The sequence below is a fragment of the Balaenoptera ricei genome, chromosome 3 (genome assembly GCF_028023285.1).
Source record: "Balaenoptera ricei isolate mBalRic1 chromosome 3, mBalRic1.hap2, whole genome shotgun sequence".
NCBI classification, from domain to species: Eukaryota; Metazoa; Chordata; class Mammalia; order Artiodactyla; family Balaenopteridae; genus Balaenoptera; species Balaenoptera ricei.
In genome coordinates, this window is record NC_082641.1 from 94827136 (window position 1) to 94847874 (window position 20739).

A 20739-nucleotide genomic window follows, 5' to 3' on the forward strand; every position below is an offset into this window, starting at 1 on the left:
AACAAGGTAGTGATGCTCAGATTAGTAAAAACTCTTGAATACACAAATGGCATATTTTTGTTGTCTCATCATCACTCCCAGAATGCTTCCTCCCAAGGCTTCTAAGTAAATGGAAGGGCAGCAATCCAAATAGTGTTGTCTTCCACCAGATTTTATAATTCACTCTCTCACACACACACCCCACACACAACAGGAAAAACAACAAAGACCCTTCCAAAATAATCTTCATAGTCCATCCCAGCCTAGACGGTCATTAAACAATTACACAATACACAATAATGAAAACACAGATTTATAAAAATAGGTAACTTCAAGAGCTTATTGAATAGTTTGTTCATAAAGTAGTCATTTTGAAACTGGTATAGTTTATCATAGAGATAATGTCATAGATTTTGGTGAGATCACTAGTGTAGCCCAGAAAACATTAATATACCTGAAATACATTTAAAAACAAACAATAATACCCTGACGCACCACGGGGTACAAAGTAGTAAGAGACAATGTATCCTGAGACTAAGAACAAGAACATCCAGAAAACACTTCCCATGCTGTTGCCCTGACAGGAGGATCTGAACATTTCTTGCTCACAACTGGTGACTAAGCGTTGAAAAGAGTTAGGAAGAAGAGGGGCAAAGCTCTTAGGAATTAAAGAAGTGAGTCTCCTTCTTATATCATGGTCCTCTTTTTTTACTTAGACCATGTTACAGGGTAAGAGAACGTATGCAGAAATCAAAGTGACAGGTCTCCAGCATGGCCCATCTTTAACTCTTTGGGACACCCAGCAATCAGACCCAGTGAGTTTCCTTGATGGCTCACTGGAGGGACAGAGGAAAGACCTGTTAGGCAGAGGAACAAGATTTCTGAGAACTCAAGGCACGACGGGACCAAGAAGGAAATCATAGGATGTTAAGGACAGGAAGAGACATTAAAATCCTGCATTTTAATCCAGCATTTTACAGATGAGGAAACCAAAGCTCACTGAGTACAAATATCACATAGTCAATAGCTGAACTAGAAACCTCCTCACCACACATTAACCATGATGTCACAGGCTGAGAGGTGCTTCCTCAGCACCAAGCTGCAAGGAAGATGATAGTTCCTCCGATACCACCGCTGTCAGGCCCATGTTAGGACCAGACCTACGGGGTATGAGTGCTGGCACTCTTTTTAGCTATAGTAGCAAAGAAAGGAATTTGGCCATTTAAACTGAAGTAGGGCTTAGTTCTGAAACAGCTTAAGTTAACAGTGCTAAATAGGCTAGAGAAGAATAGAGGACAGAATTCAGAAACACCGTCCAAGGTCTAAGTGGTTCCAGTGAGCTGTGATGCTTAAACCAAGTCTCTGGCCAACCACAGCCTTTATCTGAGACGGCTCCAGTCTTCTCAGTCCCCTTAAACTTAGGCAGTCTGTGTTAAGACTAGATCTGTCTTAACCAAGAATCAGTGGTCCATTTATTCATAATCCTCCAAAAAGTATATGCACCAGACACTGATACTAGGCATTTTATCCAGGAAGTTCATCTAACGTGAGAAGCAGGTTTAAATCCTTTAGTTCTATCAGGACCCCAGTTCTCTAGGAACTGATCAGAGGCTAAATTCTCAAGGACCCCAAAGTTGCTCAAAGCTTCCTCTAGAGCAGTGGTTCTCAAATGCTGGTGTGCATCAGTCTCCTGAGTGTCCATAAAGAACACAGAGGCCCAAGGTCATGAAAGTAGTACAGGCCTGGCTTCCATAGTTTTACCAAGCGTTCCAGGTGATTCTAACACCCAGCAGAGTTTGAGCTCTCTCCCTGCAACACTCAAGTGAGTAAAAATGAAAATGATATTATAAACCTATGTCACCTAGATCATGAAGGCCTCTGGCTTAACATCTAAAACAAGTAAAAAGGAAGATCTAAGGAGATCTGTTTGCTACTTTCAGCAAAACTGAATAATTTTACTCTTACTAAAAAGTGAATAAATTGAAAAATCCATTATGGAGTCTCATTTTTAAAAGTGTGAAACATAAATGGGAGAAATTAACAACAAGGCAAAGTATAACTTAAGTGTATGCTATTGTCAAATATTGATTCCAAGTAACAGAAAAGAAAATTTTGGACAACTTATATAATATCCAACCAATAAGAAACAAACAAAAAGGTGTCAAAGTTAAAATTAGCAAACAGTGTTATTGCCACTGTGAGGCACAACAGAGAAACAAAGACTGGATTTACTCACTCACTTGAAACAACTTAAAAAACCTAACAGAATAAATGAAACAGCTCTCAAGACACTGGACATCAAGAAACAAAAAACAGTGTCCCTGAGGGATGGGAAACAAGATGAGCCTATGATTGCTCTCAGCTTATTGTCAGGAGAAGGCTTCCCAGGCCTGGTGCAGAGAACTCAAATGGGGCCCAGGATCTCCCGTGAGATGAGGCGATGAAGCTGGGAGTCTGGGGAGGTCAGAGTTTATAAAACATGACACCTAAGAACAGGTGGCCATAAAGAGAAAGAACTCCAGAGATTTACCAAGCAGCCCCCTTGCTTATTCATATGAGCTTTGATCAATTTTTATGTGTGAGGAAATTGCCACAGGCCAGGGCAAGTATCACCCAAAAGAATTAAAAGGAACAATTTCAGAGCTCACACATGCCGGAAATAGTGCCTGTTCCCCACCAGCCAGACTAAAACAAAAAAAAAAAAACCCTCAAAATTCATAGGGCATTGGGAAGAGTAAACAAATGGCTTTACTTCAATAATCACATAAAATTAGTCCTAGAACAAAATGCTGCTCTGTCCTAACAAAGCTTAACAGCAAGACCAAAAAGGAACAAATTGTTCTAACTTAATCACACAACAGAAGAAAACTCAAGAATATCTTTAGGAATATAAAAATATCCACTGCCCAACAAGGTAAGCTTTACAATACCTGGCAGCCAATCAAAAGTTGGCAGGCTTGCAAAGGAGGAGGGGAATACAACTCATAATGATAAGAAAAATCAGTCAAAATTGACCTAGTAATGACACAGATAACAGAATTAGTAAATGAGGACAGACAATGAAACAACAATACTTGTAACCCATGTGTTCAATGTAGAGGGAGGACTGAGCATGTCAGACATACAAAATACAAAATATGAAACTGTATGTATAGATGCAAAATAGATACAGGTCAAAAAATGCATACACATATTGTTAAAGGAATCAAAAATTTAAATGGGTAGTAGATTTATAAATGAATTGATTCCCTTTTAAAAAGGAAAAAAGAATGAAACAAAAAAAATAGCATTATACCACTGCCTACTTGGCTGTAGATTATCAAATTTGAAAGTTTTAAAAGGGCCATGTATAAGGTTAACAGACAGTAAATAGTTTTAGCTGGAACCCACCAGAATAAACAAAAATGTTTATACTAATTCTATTGGCAGCAATAAGAATCAAGTGTCTTAAAACAGCTACTACCCTTCAAAGTGTGTCACTCCCATAACCACACTCAATGTCGTGGCATTGGGCTTATGTAGGGATGGATCATAATGAAGTGTCCTTCATCCCTCTCTTTCCTCAGAACTAGATATCAGTAGGACAAAGAGTTCCCTGGTCAGAAATACTAACAACCTAATATTAATAGATCATTAAGTAACACTTTAGATTATTAACTCATTTCAGTAAAACAGACCACACAATATGCACAATATGATTTTATACAGAAAAAGTTAAAGTTCTAAAGTTATAAAGGATCAAAATTTAGTTCTAAAAATAAGTTCTACCTTTAAGGTTTTGTAGGCACTGCTCATAGTGGTTACACGGTGGTTGGAATGATTACCACCCAACTTACAGAGATGACAAACTGGCCTCCTACATAATTCACAGTACATATTTATTCTCTCCGTTTCATGTTCTGGGCACATTAAAATCTATTGAATAAAGAATAAAAGTGGGATTAAGGGTCTTCATAGCTTACATGGCACTCAAAAGATTTCAAGTAATTGGATAAAGTCCCAAAACACAAAGATTTGCTTTATGATATCACTAAATAAAGCCATTTAAAGTAATGAAAGTGTAAAAAGAAATAAAAGCATTTGGTACATTACATGAGAATTCTCTACATTAGAATTACTGTTTTTCAATTTGAGGGTTCAAATGGTCAATTAATTATGTGTTATTTCCTCTAAACTTGGTGATAAGAAGGGAAAAATTTACTTCCTATAAGACTTAAGTGAAATGCTTAAACAAGCTAGAAAGGTCCACTGATCATAATGACTACGTAAATTCTTAATGATCATGATCAATATTTTTTAAGGTATCATAACAAATAACTTATGAGGACCCATAGCCTCATTATCCTCACAAGAAATCTGTTACTAAGAGAGTCTTGGAACACTTTATAAGCTTCCAGATGTTTGCTTTTACATATTGATTGCACGCACATTGACCAAATTTAGAACTGTGTTCTCCTGATTTAAGTTTCTACCTTTTTGTTTACTCTGTAAACTATCATCATAGTTACACTGAATTTTTACATAATATAGCTGTTTTCATTTGGAAAAGAAGGAGGATTCTTTTAAACTAGTGTGTTAATGGAAATCAAAAAGCTGCCCAGTATTCCAAAAGATTAGATTTTAAGCAACTACAACTGGTCTGATAACTTAGAAATTTTTTTTTAATTCCATTATAAAAAGTCCTGATACCAATGTGTAGCTCCAGGAGAAAAACTGGAAAAGATTTCAAATTTCTAAGCATGTCCAGGTTCCTACATTCTCAAAGCCATTACATTTAAAATAGAATATAAAGTCAGGCTTTCTGCAAGGAATGCAAGAACTCAAAATTATAAGGCAAATATTCTATAGGATGAGACACCTCTTTAGAATTTGACTATAGTGAATTACACTATTCACTATTTTGTTTCATCTATAACTTCATTCATTCATAAAGTTCTTCTGTACGTTACTATAGAAATTACCCAGAATATTTAAGAAATGCAAATTCCACTTCAAATACTATATAACCATTATATCATAAGCTTCAGACTATTAGGCTGTAGTTACTCTTATTTATTCATAATACAATTTTAGGTAACCAAAAATGTCAGAATGTTTCCCAATCACATCTTTTAGACAATTATGGATTTATCATATTAAAGCACAAAAGCTTTTTAACTTTAACCATTTCAATCTTAGAGAGTATATCTGACATCACCTTTCCTCTCTTACTCAGTTATCATTACAAACATTCATATATTGTATTGTATCACAATGTATTGTAATAGAGTGAACCATAATATTGCCTTCTAAGCTCTGGAGATGTTTAGCAACATACTAAATAACTCCAACTACTAGGCCTTCATTTCTTGTTCCAGCTTTTAAAGTTATTGCCCTTCTTACTGTCAGGTTCTAGACTTGTTACAATTTATCTTATCATATTAAGTTTAATACTCTAACTTAATAGAAACTTCACTTACCTTGGGTCTAAAATTCGTAGTTGGGCCCACATACTCATGCTGCGCTTTTACAGTACCCCAAGGATGATAAATTTTGAAGCATTCATTGCAGTAGCTTGCACTACAGTCCATGCAACTTTTTGTGGATTCTTGAGGTGGTGGTTTACAAAGGTCACACATAATGGCTGTGGCTGCCCTCGCTGCCTGACGATACCTTTCAACAATAGTTTCCAAAGTGAAATTTCGAAACAGACCGTTGATTCCCCGTTCTCCAAGATCCACATCATGTTCACAGCCAGGACAAGGAAAAGTAGTTGTCCTAGGGGTCAATGAATTGCGCTTCCAGCCTGTGTAATTAGTTAAGTCCTTGTTTAGTTACATCAGTAGGAAAATGGATAGAATGAAAACTAAGGAGTCATGTTTTGGAAAGATACATATCTACAAATATATTGCAAAAACATAATACTCAAAGTGGCTCCATATAAATCAATTTATGTACTGAAAATGCTTTTTTTAAAATGGCTTTTCCTTGGCATACAAAAGATAAGCCCAAGTTATTAAACAGTGATCAAATCAAAAAGGAATGAAATTATTCTATAATAAATCCCATATAAAAACCATATTAAATCAAACAGATATGTGGACAAAACATATAATACAATACTACACAGGGTCAAGATCTTTTGAAATTATACAATTAACATTTATAGATAATTTCATATATCATTCCCAAAGGAATTTGGCTTGCATTTAAATGAACACAGCCTTGGCTCATTGATAGGAACTGAGTTTATACATAAAAGAGCAAGAGTCCTTAACCCAGCCAGGGTCCATTGACTGACTCCAGGAAGATTCAAATAGTTTGGTAAACTATTTGAAATTATATGCAAAATTTTGCATGTATGTATCCACACATATTTTCTGGTTAAACAACCCATAGCTTTTATCAGGTTCTCAAAAGAATATGTGACGACAAAACTGTTAAGAACCACCGCAAGAGAGGGTATCCCACTGTAGTATTGTTTTATCTAGAAAATTCAGTAGGCAAAATCATTAGTTAATTGAGTGCAATCTATAAAAGAGTAAAAAGCTCATTCATAGATCTAGAATCTAGTGACTTTAAGAGGAACCAACCATTTAATATCTTCTTACGACCTGAAAAAAAGAATCATTAAGATTATTTAATTCAGTAAGCCAGAAGATACACCAAAAAAATTACAGATAACTTTACAATATATAAATAATACAATGCATGACCTTAAACATCACACTCTTCTTCAGTATTATCCTGATTTTAACAAATCAAGAAACCAAGGCATGACAGTCCTTACCCACAGGTTCACAAGAATCTGGGGTGGTCTGTTTAACACAGGTGTATGCCTATCATGTTCCCTCCTCTTCTGTATAAATTTGAGTACGTAGCCTTGGTTGCCCACAAAATAACTTCCTAAATATAAACACAAACTTTTTAACCTACAGCCTTCTTTCATACTACTATGTAACCAGTACCAAAAGTGAATGGTTAAACTTAGTATACGACATTTAGAAAAGGTCTCTAAACAGCTATATTAATATTGCCTTGGCAACATTACTATCATCACTGAAGACTGTCTTAAAAGATGTCTGGCATATCACTACATAAATCACTACAGGTAAAATTTAGTGATCAGCCCACGATATTATTCATTTGAAGAGACTTTACACCATGCAAAATGGCATTAGGCCCCCAAAGCTACTTATGCAACAAACATGCAGCTGCACTATTTTAAATTTTAAATATTTTCAAAATATTTAAAGATATTTTTAACCTTCACATTTTAAAATATACCCAAAAAAGCATACAAATAAAGCTGCCCCATAAAAACTTGAAAATCCTACATAAAATATACTCTTGTAATAATTCTAAAAACATGCAATACAGTACAAGATATTTCACAGCACAGCAGGCACATAATAAAGTAAGCAGCAGAGCTACTTTTAAAACACATGCCAATGAAAATTTTGTTTAGTGAAAAAACAAGCCAAATAATTCTGGAAGTGATATAGTACAGTGGTCAAGTTTAAACAAATGGAAATTCATATTTACTTGCATGCTTCCACACATGAACTAGGTGATAGAAATTTAAATGGATAACTAATCTCAACAGTCAATGTTTTTAAAAAAATGAATTATTGGTTTTATGACTAGAAGATTGTGATCAATTAAGTAATGGGGAAAAACAAAAGTAAATTATGCCAGTAAAATCACACTTTAACACTATACACTGGTGACACCCAGATTTTGGCCTCATGTTCAGAAATTTCAGAAAAAAAGTTTTATCCCTTTTCTGTAAACCTCTTTTAACTTGTCTTTATAATAAAAAAAAAAAACAAGGTGTAAAGCATCACACTGAACTCCTTATATCAGACAAAATATTAAATCAATATATCTGCTAAAGAGCTTTTATTTCATCTGTCTTAACTTCTACCATTGTTTTCATAAAAACAATCAACAGAATATATATTCAGGGCAATAAAGAAAACAGGACAGATCTAAGGATACTCTGGGAAGTAAGCTGGATGGAAAAAAATCAAGACGGTAGAATTAAGAATAAAACATAACAGAATCAATCTTTCTCTATAACTCTGCTAATATAGTAAACATTAGCCAAACGTGGCTATTTAAATTTAATTAAAATTTAATTTAAAATTCATTTCCTTAGTTGTAGTACCCACATTTAAAATTCTCAAGAGCCACATATGGCTAGTGGCTACCATCTTGTATGGTGCAGGGTCAAACATTTCTATGATTATAGAAAGGTCTATGGGACAGTACTACCCAGTAGCATGATATAATGGGGAAAAAAAGTAATGATGTCTTAGAAAGGTAAAGAAGCAATATAGGCCAAGCAATGCAATTTTCTATGTCAAACTCCATTTGCGGGGTCAATAATAGTTGCTAATTATCTGAACACTGCCACCTCACAGAATCAATTCTTTCCCCCATACCTTTAACTTCAAAGACAGATTAAACTAGTTAAGCATAAACCATGACACAATTATAAAATGAAGACGCCAAAAAAATTTCAAACTCGTTTATAGCAAATCCCCCCCAAAAAGTCAGCTTTCCATCATATGTTTTACCGTTTAAATGATCAAAGAGAATAATAAAGTATTTCAAAACAAAGAGAGTCAATTCATAACAGGTTCCAAACCTGTGCCAGCTGCAACTTCTCCCATATCCTGGCTGCAAACAACTTCCCCACTGTTACCACCTGGACACGTTAAGTAGACTATTTCTCCTCATGCTGGACCCTCATGTTGGGCTTCCTGGTGTTGTGCATTGGGCTGATGCCTTATGCTTCCACCTTAATGCTTCCACATTCTGACCATCTGATGCCTATGAGTTACATTTACCCTTTGAGTATTAGCATTTTCAAACTGCAAAAACTTTTTCTCGACTACCCTCTGAATCAAAAGTAGGTAACAAGGTAATTTTTTAAGCAAACTGTTCCTATCTTTCCTCCTAATTATTAAATTTCAACACTTAAAATTCTCAGGGACTCACTAAAGCCTGTAAGAGAATGGATTACATGTGGCTTCTAGAAGTGGCTGTAAGATTTTAAAATCGAGGCATGTAGAAGAAGGTGAGGAAACCAGAAAAGGGATGCATTTCAGGTGTTTATTTTCTCCACTAAAATTTAAGGTATCACCAGCATTCCTGAAAAAAAGTAGCCAATTTTACTTTAAAGGTCAACTGGAGTAAAAAAAAAAAATTATTTTAATAAAATGGGTTGGCCCACCTTTCACACAAAAGCAATGTACATTATTTACCCACAAGTGAGACCTGACTGTTAAAACTCTGATCCCAAATACCTTAAAATAAAAACAAAAAAATACACCATATGCACAAACAAGCAAAGATTATGGTATTAACTACAAAAATTATCAATACCTTTAAGTAAATTTTTAAATACAGAAGAAAGTACTGGCTTATTTAACCTCCCAAAGGGTAATATGGCTGTTAACGTAAGCTTTGTTCCATTAAGTAAACGTAAAGCATTTTTAAGGTAACATTAAAAAAAAACAAGGGGATGTCATTTTCTTTAAAAATATCCCATCATGGATATGTGTGTGTGTGTGTGTGTGTGTGTGTGTGTGTGTGTATACATGGCAAAATGCAAGCACTAATAATCAGAGCTCCATTTTAAAACATCAGAAATTGCTTGGAAATTTAGTCCTGTTGACCTTTAAGTCATGCCAGCCAAATTTGTTCACTTTCTACATGATTTTGAAGACTTGACCACTGATGTTTATTTTTAAAAAAACTTTATCTATATAAAGTTATTTGATTTAAATCTAACACTATACTGCCTGCGGCCACACAAGCAATAAAGCATTTTCTACCTCTCCACCCCAAAGATCTCCGTTGTGATGCTGTGAACAATGAACAGAAAGCTGGATTTAGAATTTAATTTCAAAGAGAAGATTCACAACCTGTTAACAAAAGATAAAGCAGTAACTGCGTCCTACACATAATACAATTATTGAATTAACAGTAAAAAAAAAAGGTTTTTCCTGGTACACATGGTATTTATATAAAGCCACCAATGTAAAACAGTCATCAAGCTTATCCTCTCACAGTTCAGAATTAATCACTGTTGGTGCATCACTTAAGAGACCTATACTTTATCCTATAGATTTGTATTTTTAAACAATCATACTTCTGGAAACTGTTGAATATATAAAGTAAAAATCAAGCATCTTTTTTTTGGTTTTTTTAAGTGATCTAAATCAACACAGTAAGTAAACATTACTAACAATGATTGTATCTTAATGACAACAGGTAATACAGAATGGGAGAAAAGCTTGTATATATATGACCAAAAGTGAACAGTTATATAGCTCTTTTATTTTTACACAATTTAACATGCTAGTGTTATACACACAAATCTTACTCTCCTTTCAAGGCATCCTTCTATTTTAAAATCTGTCAAATGACCCATGCAATGCTATTTGAAAGGAATATGTGTGAAAGTGTAAGCCACATACGTCATTTTACATTTTCCAGTAGCCACAAAAAAGTAAAAATAAGTGAAATTAATTTTAGTAATACATATTTAACACAATATATCCAAAAACTATCATTTTAAAATATAATATAAAATTATTAGAGATATTTTATATTCACTTTTTCACTCTAAGAGGTACAAGTGCATATCTCAATTCAGACTAATGTGTTTCAAGCACTCAACAGCCATATGTGGCTAGTGTACTGGACAGATCTGGAATTTTTGCTGTGAAGATACCCAGAGTGCTACTACTCTTCCACAAGGCAGCCATCATATTCTGCAGTCATCCCTTCACCAAGTTAAATATTCTTATTTCCTATAATTGATCTCCACAGAGAAGCTTTCTAACTTGCCCCCCATGAGGACATAATACAGCTTAACAGGGTTCTTCCTAAAGAAGAGGGAGGAACATCTCGGTAAATCTATTTCTGATCTCTTGTTCTGGAAAAAATGCCATCATCGATAAATATAAGCCATCATGGCATGCTCTGTACAAATCTTATAGCAAACGTTTGTCATTCAACATCCACTCAACACATATTTATTAAACATCTACCAACTACTGTGCTAGGTAAGTTCCTGAAAACAGAAACAGTTAACTATTTTTCATCTATATTTCATTCATACTTTATATCGATCACAAAAAAACTAACCAAATCTTAAGATTCAAAGCCTATATAAAACACAGAATTTCATGAAATACACATGTGACCTCAATCTAATGATCAGTAGAAATACTAGTATTTAACTAGAATTTTATTTAATGGTCTGTGCTGAATACTAATATACAAAAACTGAATCTTGTTGGTCAATCAAGCCAGGGTCCCTAATTATCCAATGAGGATCTACCAACAGAATATGAATTTTTATCTGGTAGAATGATTTCAAGCTATCACTGTCTTTCCTCCCCTCCTCAGCATGCCAGTTTCCGAACAGGGACGAAAACATAAAAGTGATGACTTCACAAAGAGCATGACCCTCTCCAACCTCATACATCCTGCACTCCCGCAGTTACCTAATGCTCCCTTTTTTGTATATACGTATAATTTTTATGTGTGTAAAATATCCTCCAAGGAATTGGTGATTACCATTTTTTAAAAAATCATGTTTTTAAAATACCATAATACCACTCTTAGAATAAATCTCCTCTTATCCACTCTCTGATGGAGCACATAGACACAAATATTGCTCAAGGAGACTCCATATCCCAGCATGGACCAAAAAAGATGACATTCTCTAAAATGCAAATGAGGAGAAAAAGATTCTTCTCTGACTTAAAAAAAAAGGGTTTTTTTTACAGTATTAAAAAGTTACTCCTATACTAAGGAGGGAGAAATGGACAGAGTGGACAAAAGGATTAAACTGAAAACCTCAAAGCCCAAACTGGGCAGAGCGGAAGCCCTGAAGTCTGCTGCTCATGGCCGCTCGAGGACTCTCCTCCATAGGAAGGAAGTGCTGAACATGATGCTGTGGTATTTCTACCCAAACCTCTGACTCCCCTTGACCCTTACTGCTGATTTTGGCCCTTAACTTCCCAGTGGCCCTGTTCCCAATGATTTTAAATTAATTTTGATCTACATTAATTCTGCAATAGATGTTCAGAAGAAAGAAACATCATCCCAAGAGGAAAAAATTTAAACACCGGCTATATAATAATAGTATAGGACTTCCCTGGTGCCGCAGTGGTTAAGAATCCGCCTGCCAATGCAGGGGACACGGGTTCGAGCCCTGGTCTGGGAAGATCTCACATGCCACAGAAGCAACTAAGCCTGTGTGCCACAACTACTGAGCCAGCGCTCTAGAGCCCGTGAGCCACAACTACTGAGCTTGCGCACCATAACTACTGAAGTCCGTGTGCCTAGAGCCCAAGCTCCACAACGAGAAGCCACCGCAATGAGAAGCCCACGCACTGCAATGAAGAGTAGCCCCCGCTCACTGCAAATAGAGAAAGCCCGCGCGCAGCAATGAAGACCCGACGCAGCCAAAAATAAATAAATTCATTTTTAAAAAAATAAATAAATTTATTTTTTAAAAAATAAATTTATTTCTAAAAGTAAATAAATTTATTTTAAAAAATAAATAAATTTATTTTTAAAAATAAACAAATTTATTTTTAAAAAATAAATAAATAATGGTATAGTACATGTGCTATACATCTAATTAGATCTACTTCTACATATTACTACAGAATTCCACTACTGTTTAGCTGATGTTCAAAATTCTTATTTTAAAATTTGGATTAAAAAATGGCTGAAGAATAAAATGGAATAAAATGATACCAAATAACATTCCTCTAAAAAGTCTTCTAGAACTGGGCATTACATAGTCTCATCCCTTAATTCTGCATATTTATTTACCTATTACCATACATAGATGGTTCCCTAGTAAGTACTTCAGTAGTCCATTATTTCATTCCTCATATAAAGGACTTCACAGGGTCAGAACACCCCCTAAAATACAGGCACAGTTAATAATGGGTTTAATACAAAATTCGTGTTCAATATCCAATATCCATTTTAAATGCATACCAAAAGACAATAAAAGTTCATTTTGACGTTTTAAAAGTTCATTTTAAAAGAGAGAGGGATTCTTTTCTAACTATAGTTTTAACTTATTCACCTGGAATGATTAACCCCCAAAACAACGAAAATAATTTCCCTTCCACAATTATCACTGAACACATAACCAAACTCCACCACCCCAGGTTCTACCACATACCTGGTCTGCTAATTCTGTCAATTTTATCCATACTAGGGGAAGGAAGCCGAAGTCGAGGACTGCTCTGATTGGAGTTGTCTGATCCCACGTCATTGAATGAATCATCAAGCATCAGTAAGAGTTCTTTTACACATTTATGACAGATACTATGTTGACAAGGGAGAATCAATGGGTGGGTAAACAGCTCCTTGCATGCCGGGCAAATGAGCTCTCTTTCGATATTCTTAATGGTAACCTTAAGTTGAGAAAAAGAAATCAGAATCAAAGCCTTTTAGTGTGTAAATACATTAACATGCTTATACCTCTTGTATAAGTACATGTGTTTACCTTTCAAAAAAGAATTAAACAGATTTTTTTTAAGTCTGAAGTTTCGTTTTGGCTATGAAAGTCTATACCATTAATTATGTCCCCCTCATCATCCAATGCCTAGTGGTGAAGGGACATGAAATGGTTAAAGAAAAAAAAAAAGAGAAAACCGGAAGTATGAGAAAAATTAGCATAAAGTATTAGGGGACCATAATATTTCATCAATAATTATTAAGTTATTCAAATCATTATTAATTAACTGATTTAGGAATTCAATGAAATCCTGAAAGTAGATTACTGCAATAAAAATTAAGTATATAGCACTAAGAATAGGATTATTCCTATTTAGCACATTAGCTCTGTAACTGGCAAGTAACAAGAGCTGGTAAAAACTGGGTTAGCCATTATGTTCATGGAACTCTACTTGAAATCTATTTACAAGCTGAATTATCAGCAACTTTCTACATTAAATGTGACCATTTTCCATGTGCTGCAACTGTAATGTAGGTAAGAGGTTCTCAGGCTGCATATCAAAGCAGTTATCTTAAAAGCACTTTATGAATACTAAAAGGGTATAGGGGATTAGAAGGAACCATTATAAGCGCTCTCTCGATACTACAGGCTTGCAATATTTTCAGTGAGAAGCATTTAGACTCATCACAACTAAAAAGGTCTGATGACCTCATACCAGTTTTCCCATCCTTTGCCTGTGTAGTTTTTCCCCACGGATCCCAAACTTCAGGTGCTATGAATCTATATTTAGCATTCCTGCAATTTTAATGATGGTATAATTTTAAAGTACTCGTAACCCCGTACAATCATTTCAACTACTGGAAACACACAGAAAATTAAAACTGAATTAATTCACTTGTTTTAGTTAAATAAAAATGCATGCGAGTATTCCCCTTAAAACGACACCAAGTGCTTTAATAATCCCTGACAATAGCACTTCAGCCAACTGGCTTTATCACTGTCAATGGGTCTTGCGATGCAGCGTTTCTTGATGCATCACACAAATGTTTAAAAAAAGCCCACATCACGTCATAGTTTTAGTAAATTTGGAGGATATCCACACCTCACAATTCACATCAAAGAATACAGAATATTCATATCCTCTCTCATTTCGTAAAGAATTTGACATCTGATTCAAAAGGAAATTATTGTCCTGAACGTTCAAAACAGGCTCTCACGCCCCATTTTATGAGAGGTTTACTTCCCACTGAAAGATCTAAAATCATTTCCACTTTTCTTGTACACAGAGCAAGTGCATAAGCTTTCTAATCACAATGGATATAAAGCAATTCTTACGCAAAAGAAAAATTTAGTGCTCATTTTACATTCACTGAGAGGAAACAATCTGATTAAGAGAAATGTGATGTGCTGGCTCCCCCAATTAAGCTATTTCAAAATAAATGAGGTTCGACGGGAAACTAGCAAGTTGGAAAGAATTGCATATCCGACCCCTTGAAACAAAAACACTTGTACCCCGACAGCTGCTGGAGTAAGCCCGCCTCCCGAGAGCAGGCAAAAGCGGGGAGGAGCCATTGCTCGAGGCGACTGCGGGCCCGAGGGTCCGAGGGGGACTGGAGAGCCGGCGCCACCGCGCTCCCAGACAAAGGAAGGCGGGACACGCGCGGGACACGCGCCCCGGGCCTTGACGGGCACCCGACTCCCTAAAGCGAATTAATTCTACAATCTGAATACCATTAAAGAGCCCCGCCCAAACTCCCCGAGGTTCTCAGGTGAGCCATCACCGCACAGGAGTGGCGCACTCTTCCGGGTCCCGGTGACCCCGAGTCCGACCGTCCCCACTGAGGGGCAGAAAGGAGGTGCCCCGGGCTGCGGAACCCTGCCCGGGGCGGGAAAGGCGAAGAGGAAGCGGGGCCACCACACGTCCGCCCTCGCTCCTCCGAGGGGAGAGGGTCCCTCACGGCTCAGGGCAGAGGGGAAAGAGAAACCCAGGGGACCCGGCGCGCCGCCACCGAGGCGTTAGGCGGCCGTCCCTCTCCCACACTCACCAGCGAGTCTGAACCATCCCCCTCCATGGTAGCCTTCTGCCAGGTGTCATCAACCGCAGGATCCAAACAGGCAGACGGGCGGCCCCTGGCTGGGTCTGGTGGGCGGGTCCCTGTGGCTGCCGTGGAACCTCGGTTCGGAGCCGGAGGGCGAGCTGGTCAGCCAGACCCGACCAGCGGACCGACGCGGCGAGGAGGCCAGGGCGGGCGAAAGCAAAGACGCGGAGAGCTGAGCTTTGCTCCCTGCGATGGCCCCGTGAATCCCGCCCTGCATCCGGCTGCAGCGGCAGCTCCTGCGGCCTGCGGCTGGGCGGGCAGCCACGCGGAGACCAAGGCCAGGGAGCCGCGGAGGGCGGGGCCTGGGCGGGGCGGCGCCGTCGCCCGGGCAACAGCGCCCACCGCACAAAGGAGGAGGGGCCGCGGGCGGGTGGGAGACCCAGCGGCGGAGCAGCAGGCGGGGGTGTGGCAGTCGGCGGGGTTCCAGCTAGCTCCGCCACCGCCTTTGACCCTTCCCCGCCGCTCCATACTGCCGCCCGAGCCTCCACCTTCGCCCCCTGCCGGGTAGGAAGCCTCGGAGGGTCGGAAGTGAGGGCGGGGAAGGGGCGGTGGAGGCCGAGGGCCGAGCCGGGGCGGGGCCGCGGTGGAGCGGTCCGGCGGTGCTGCCCCTGAACTACTGCCCTGGCCACTGCTCCGCGCCGACCCTCTGCTCTTCATTTTGCTTTCCGTGCGCTTTGCTAAAGCGCGGACTAACCATTCAGAGACAAGCTCCATTTCCTGACTCTAGCCGGGGCGGCGGGGCGAGGGCTGGCCCAGGCCGCCTTCCCGTGCCGTCGCACCCGGCACACAAGAGTCGCGCGCGGGGGAGGCGACCAGGGCGAGACCCGGCTCACCCCACCCCAACCGGGGCCGGGGGTTTCCCCTAGAGGGTCCCTGTCCCCGCCCCGCTCTCCTCCTTCTCTTCCGGCCCCATTCGTAGCGTGAACTTCACATTCCCTGACTGGTCACCAGCCACTCGTTGTCTGCTTCTGCTTTTACACACCAGGGCGCCGCGCTGCCAAGCACGGCACGTTCTTGCCAAGTGGCGCGGGGACAAGCCGCAGCGTAAGGGTCCCTCTCCCGGGTACTGGCCGGGAATTAGAGGCGGCAACCCCCTGCCCCGCCTGGTGTTGCGTCCCGCCGCCGCCGCCGCCGCCGCCGCCGGCGCCGCGCGGTTCCCACCCCCGGGCACAGAGGGTGCGGGGAAATCGGGACAGCTGGTTGGTCTTTAACGGCTCCGGCACCCACGCACCCAGGCGGTGGGCGCCCGCCCTGTGTTCAGGCACCGCTTTTCCAGCTCGGAGACTAGCCGCGTCAAATTCACCTGCTGCGGTTCAAGCGCGTTTCTTCCAGATTTCAAGGCAAACCGAAAACACATTAACGTGGGGTTGTTGGAAGCCGTATTGTTAGATCACGCCACCGCCCTCCCAGCTGGCTAAATAATTCCATCTCTTATGTATAGACTGAGAAAACAGAAGCTCTAAGCAGCTGGGCGAAGGGACCACAGAGCTGTAGCGCGGCATCCCGTTTAGGTTTTGACACGCTTCCCACTTTTATTTCCCATTTGGGACAAGTCTCTGTCTGTGGCAAGTTCCGCCGTCTTCCCACAGCTCTGTCAGCAGTAATAGCCTCTTCTCCAGCCGACAATTAAATAACGCTGTGGCAGTGTAGAATTAAGAACAGCAAGGGACCGTAGCAATTGTCTTTAATGGAATACCCTCAATTTACAGATGAGGTGCAGAGAGGATGAACACCTTGCCAAATAATGACTGGACTGTTCTGATCCAGATTAATGCCCGCTGCGTGGCCGAACATGCTGGAGTTGAGGCTGCTTCCTCCCCACGGGTTCTGAAGCGTCCTAATCAGAAGGGAACTGAGGAAGATAACAAATGCGTGTGTAATTTAGTTACCTATATGATGTCCTACACCATGTTCCCATATAGATTTTAAAAGGCTCGACCATTAAAAAGCATTATAAGTCGGTTTCTGTTTTTAATTCTGGTCTTTGGGTTCAACAATACCCCTTTGGCTGTAATCTCACATCAGCACACTTGAATAGCGCTTTGGTCTGAAACTAACGAAAGTACAGAGTAAAAGAGATTAGAAGGTTTCATAAACATGAACTAAAGAAAAAAACTGTATAGACAATACTTGGCTGAAAATAAATTTGAAAGCCCTTCCATTATGCAAATCAAATGACAATGAGTTATTTTCCACCTGATTCTCAAAGTTCAAAAAATATGTTAATACACTTGGTAAGAATGTGGGAAAGTAGACACTTTCAAACTTTTTTGTAACAGTGTAGATTGGTCCAGCTTATTTGAAGGGAAATTTTGTAAAACCTATCAAAAAATTTCAGTGTTTCTACCTTTAACTAAACAATTCCACTTCTAATAACTTTCCCACTGAAAGACTTGCATTGTACACTAAAACGTGTACAAAGATCTCAGGGGGACTTCATAGAAATTAAATATCAACCATCCATAATGTACATCCATGCCATGAAAAATATTTCAGCATTGCAGCAGTTAAAATGAATGCACTGATGAGAAAGGATTTCTAAAATAGTGTAAAACAAATACAAAACCATATGGATTCTGTATGTTGCCACTTTGGGAAAAAAAAAAAGGTGAGACAGGCAGGCATATTGCTTACATAGGCAAATAAGTAAATAAAAGTAAGTCTGAAATGGAGCACAAAAATTGGTAACAGTGTTGTGGAGAAGTAAGGGGATGGAGTCAGGTGCAGAAGACACTTTCCACCCACATTGTATTGTATTATTTGCTCTTTAAAATATGTGTATGTTTTACTTCTAGAAACTTTTTAATGTAACTTAATCCATAAACTTTTAAATCCATATTTATTTAAACTATTTAACCCATATACTTTTAAAAGCAAAACGGTGGAGGGGGAATATTGGTAAGATAGCAAATATGAAAACCACCAGTCTAAATGACCACTCTCCCATTTGCCTAGTCATTTCTCCCCCCCTTGGCTGCCATGCTTTGGGGCATCTCATCACTTTCTCTCAACATCCATCCATCTCAGCCTCCCAGTTATCAAAGATACCAAGAGCCTTCCCAGTTCCTCAACTTAAAATCTTGTGTGGTTTGGGTTTTTGTTTTTGTTTTTTTAATTCTTCTCTTTCCTTTCCCCGTACCTCTCTCTGACAGCCTTCAAATCCTCTTACAACAAGTCAAAATGAATCTAGTATAGTATGGAGGGCCTAGAATTACCATGCTTCTTCTCTGTAGACATTTGAAGGCGTTTATGTAGGAATGACATGAAAGATGTGTTTTGTTTTGTTTTTTAAATCATTATTCCCCCAATTTGTATTGCATATACCATCCCTTGGTGCCTGCCCCTCCCCAGTTTGGAGTATCCTAGCACCTTCTTTTCCAGTAGTTTCTTTTAAAACATGGGTCAAAATTCAACACAAGGAAGCCTCTTCCACATCTATCACCCCCTCCAGTCCACAGACCTTCAATACTCCTGCCTATATTATGATATCTTGTGCTTGGTGGTGTTGTGTAATTGCTCTTCTATCACAGGGGTGTGAGCTGTCTCAAATCTATCTGCTTCATGAAGTCCAAAAGGTCAATTTCTCCTCCTTCACCTGCCATCAACCACCACTCCCGAAACACACACACACACACACACACACACACACACACACACTATTCAGGTCTGGTAAAATAGACGTTCAATAAATGTTCATTACCTCACACTTAAAATATAAACCTGATACCCTTTAGTTTCTACACTATTCACTAAACTGACCTGCTCTCTTTCCACACTGACTCCTAATACCCAACAAGAGCTTAAATTCCTGGCCAAGTCAGGTCCTAATGACCCTGGTGCATATTTGCGTCAGTGCCGTGAGGCACCACTGGCTCTTAATCTGTTTGGTCTGAGGTCAAACAGCCAGGGTACTGTTCTGTTAGTATAGCTTGAACAGAACAAGCAACAAGGTCCCATGGCCAGCATACTTCTAAACCTTGCCCCCTGGTGGAAACAACCTGGGTTTTCAATTAAGAGAGCCCCTGGACTTAGGGGAAGTAAAGAAGGTGGCAATGAAGTCAATCGATGAAGTCAATCACAGGGTTTCACAGTAGACTGGCACATGCACTGTCTAAGCTGCTGGGTATCAGGAGGGACAACAAATGACATTTACCAATTATTGACCCAAGCATCTGACAAGCCAAGCTTACCTGTCATAAAGTGTTTCTGTGGGAACAACCTCAGGGGAGAGGAGTCCAGCGAGCCAGGAAGTTCGGATTTCCCTTGCCGAGCCAACTCCAGCTCATCTTTCAAGGTGCAAATCTAGAGCCTCCATCCTCATTAGTCTAGTTCTCATTGATCAGCTCCCTTTACTCTGAGTTCCTCTAGCACTTAGAGTCTTACCGCTCAGTTTAACACCATTACATGCTCTCATTTCGTACACTCATTTTTGATGTTTTGTAAGCCTTATCTTCCCATCCATTTCAAGCTTTTGTTTGTTTAAGAGAAAATCCAGGAGGCATTTATCTGCTAACTGGTAACACCAGACCAACAATTTGAGAGTTGATGAGAGATACAGTGCTGCTCTGGCAGACGTTTCCCCATTAAAGGCAGGAGTGTATTGGCTGCACAACTGGTGGGCAAAGGGGTCCCTTAGCCAACTTGGGGTGTGAACAATATCGATAATATTCAGAGGTTGTTAGCAGGTCCCCTTTGACCGCATCTTATTATTCCTACACTTAGGGTTGCTAGGTTTAGCAAATAAAAACACAGGACACCCTGTTAAATTTGAATTTCAGATACATAATGAACTTTTTTAGTATATGTCCCAAATATTGAATGGGATATATTTACATTAAAAAATCTGTTGTTTAACTGAAATTGAAATTTAACTCTACATCCTGTATTTTATCTGGCATCTCTACCTCCCATTGTTAATGATCATAGTTTGCATATAAGGTGTCTCAAGACCCAACCCTGTTGTCAAAGTAGCTAGATGTAATAGCTTTACTTATTGAAGGCCTACTATGTGCCAATAACTGTATTAGGAACTTCGCACAAAATATTCATTTAATCCTTGCAATAACCCTGTGAAATAGGTATAATTCCCTTCAGAGGGGACATGTAACAGTCACAAGTCCTCTCCACCTCTATCCGGAGATCAAGTAATACCCTCAAGGTCACATGGCTAGATAC

General features: G+C 39.2%; 1 protein-coding gene across 5 annotated transcripts in view; it reads right to left on the reverse strand.

Moving 5' to 3' along the window:
• Nucleotides 1-20739, reverse strand: part of TRIM36 (tripartite motif containing 36) — a 47510-nt gene that overhangs the window by 22349 nt on the left and 4422 nt on the right. For 2 of the 5 annotated variants that reach the window (XM_059919412.1, XM_059919411.1), the window contains exons 2-5: nt 13187-13421; nt 6552-6572; nt 5439-5764; nt 3748-3894 (exon numbers count right to left, since the gene is read on the reverse strand). In XM_059919412.1, the coding sequence (XP_059775395.1) occupies nt 3748-3894; nt 5439-5764; nt 6552-6572; nt 13187-13421 (729 nt within the window). Of the gene's footprint in view, nt 1-3747; nt 3895-5438; nt 5765-6551; nt 6573-13186; nt 13422-15510; nt 15799-20739 lie in introns of those variants that run through there. The other 3 variants (XM_059919414.1, XM_059919415.1, XM_059919413.1) reach the window with 3 other exon arrangements.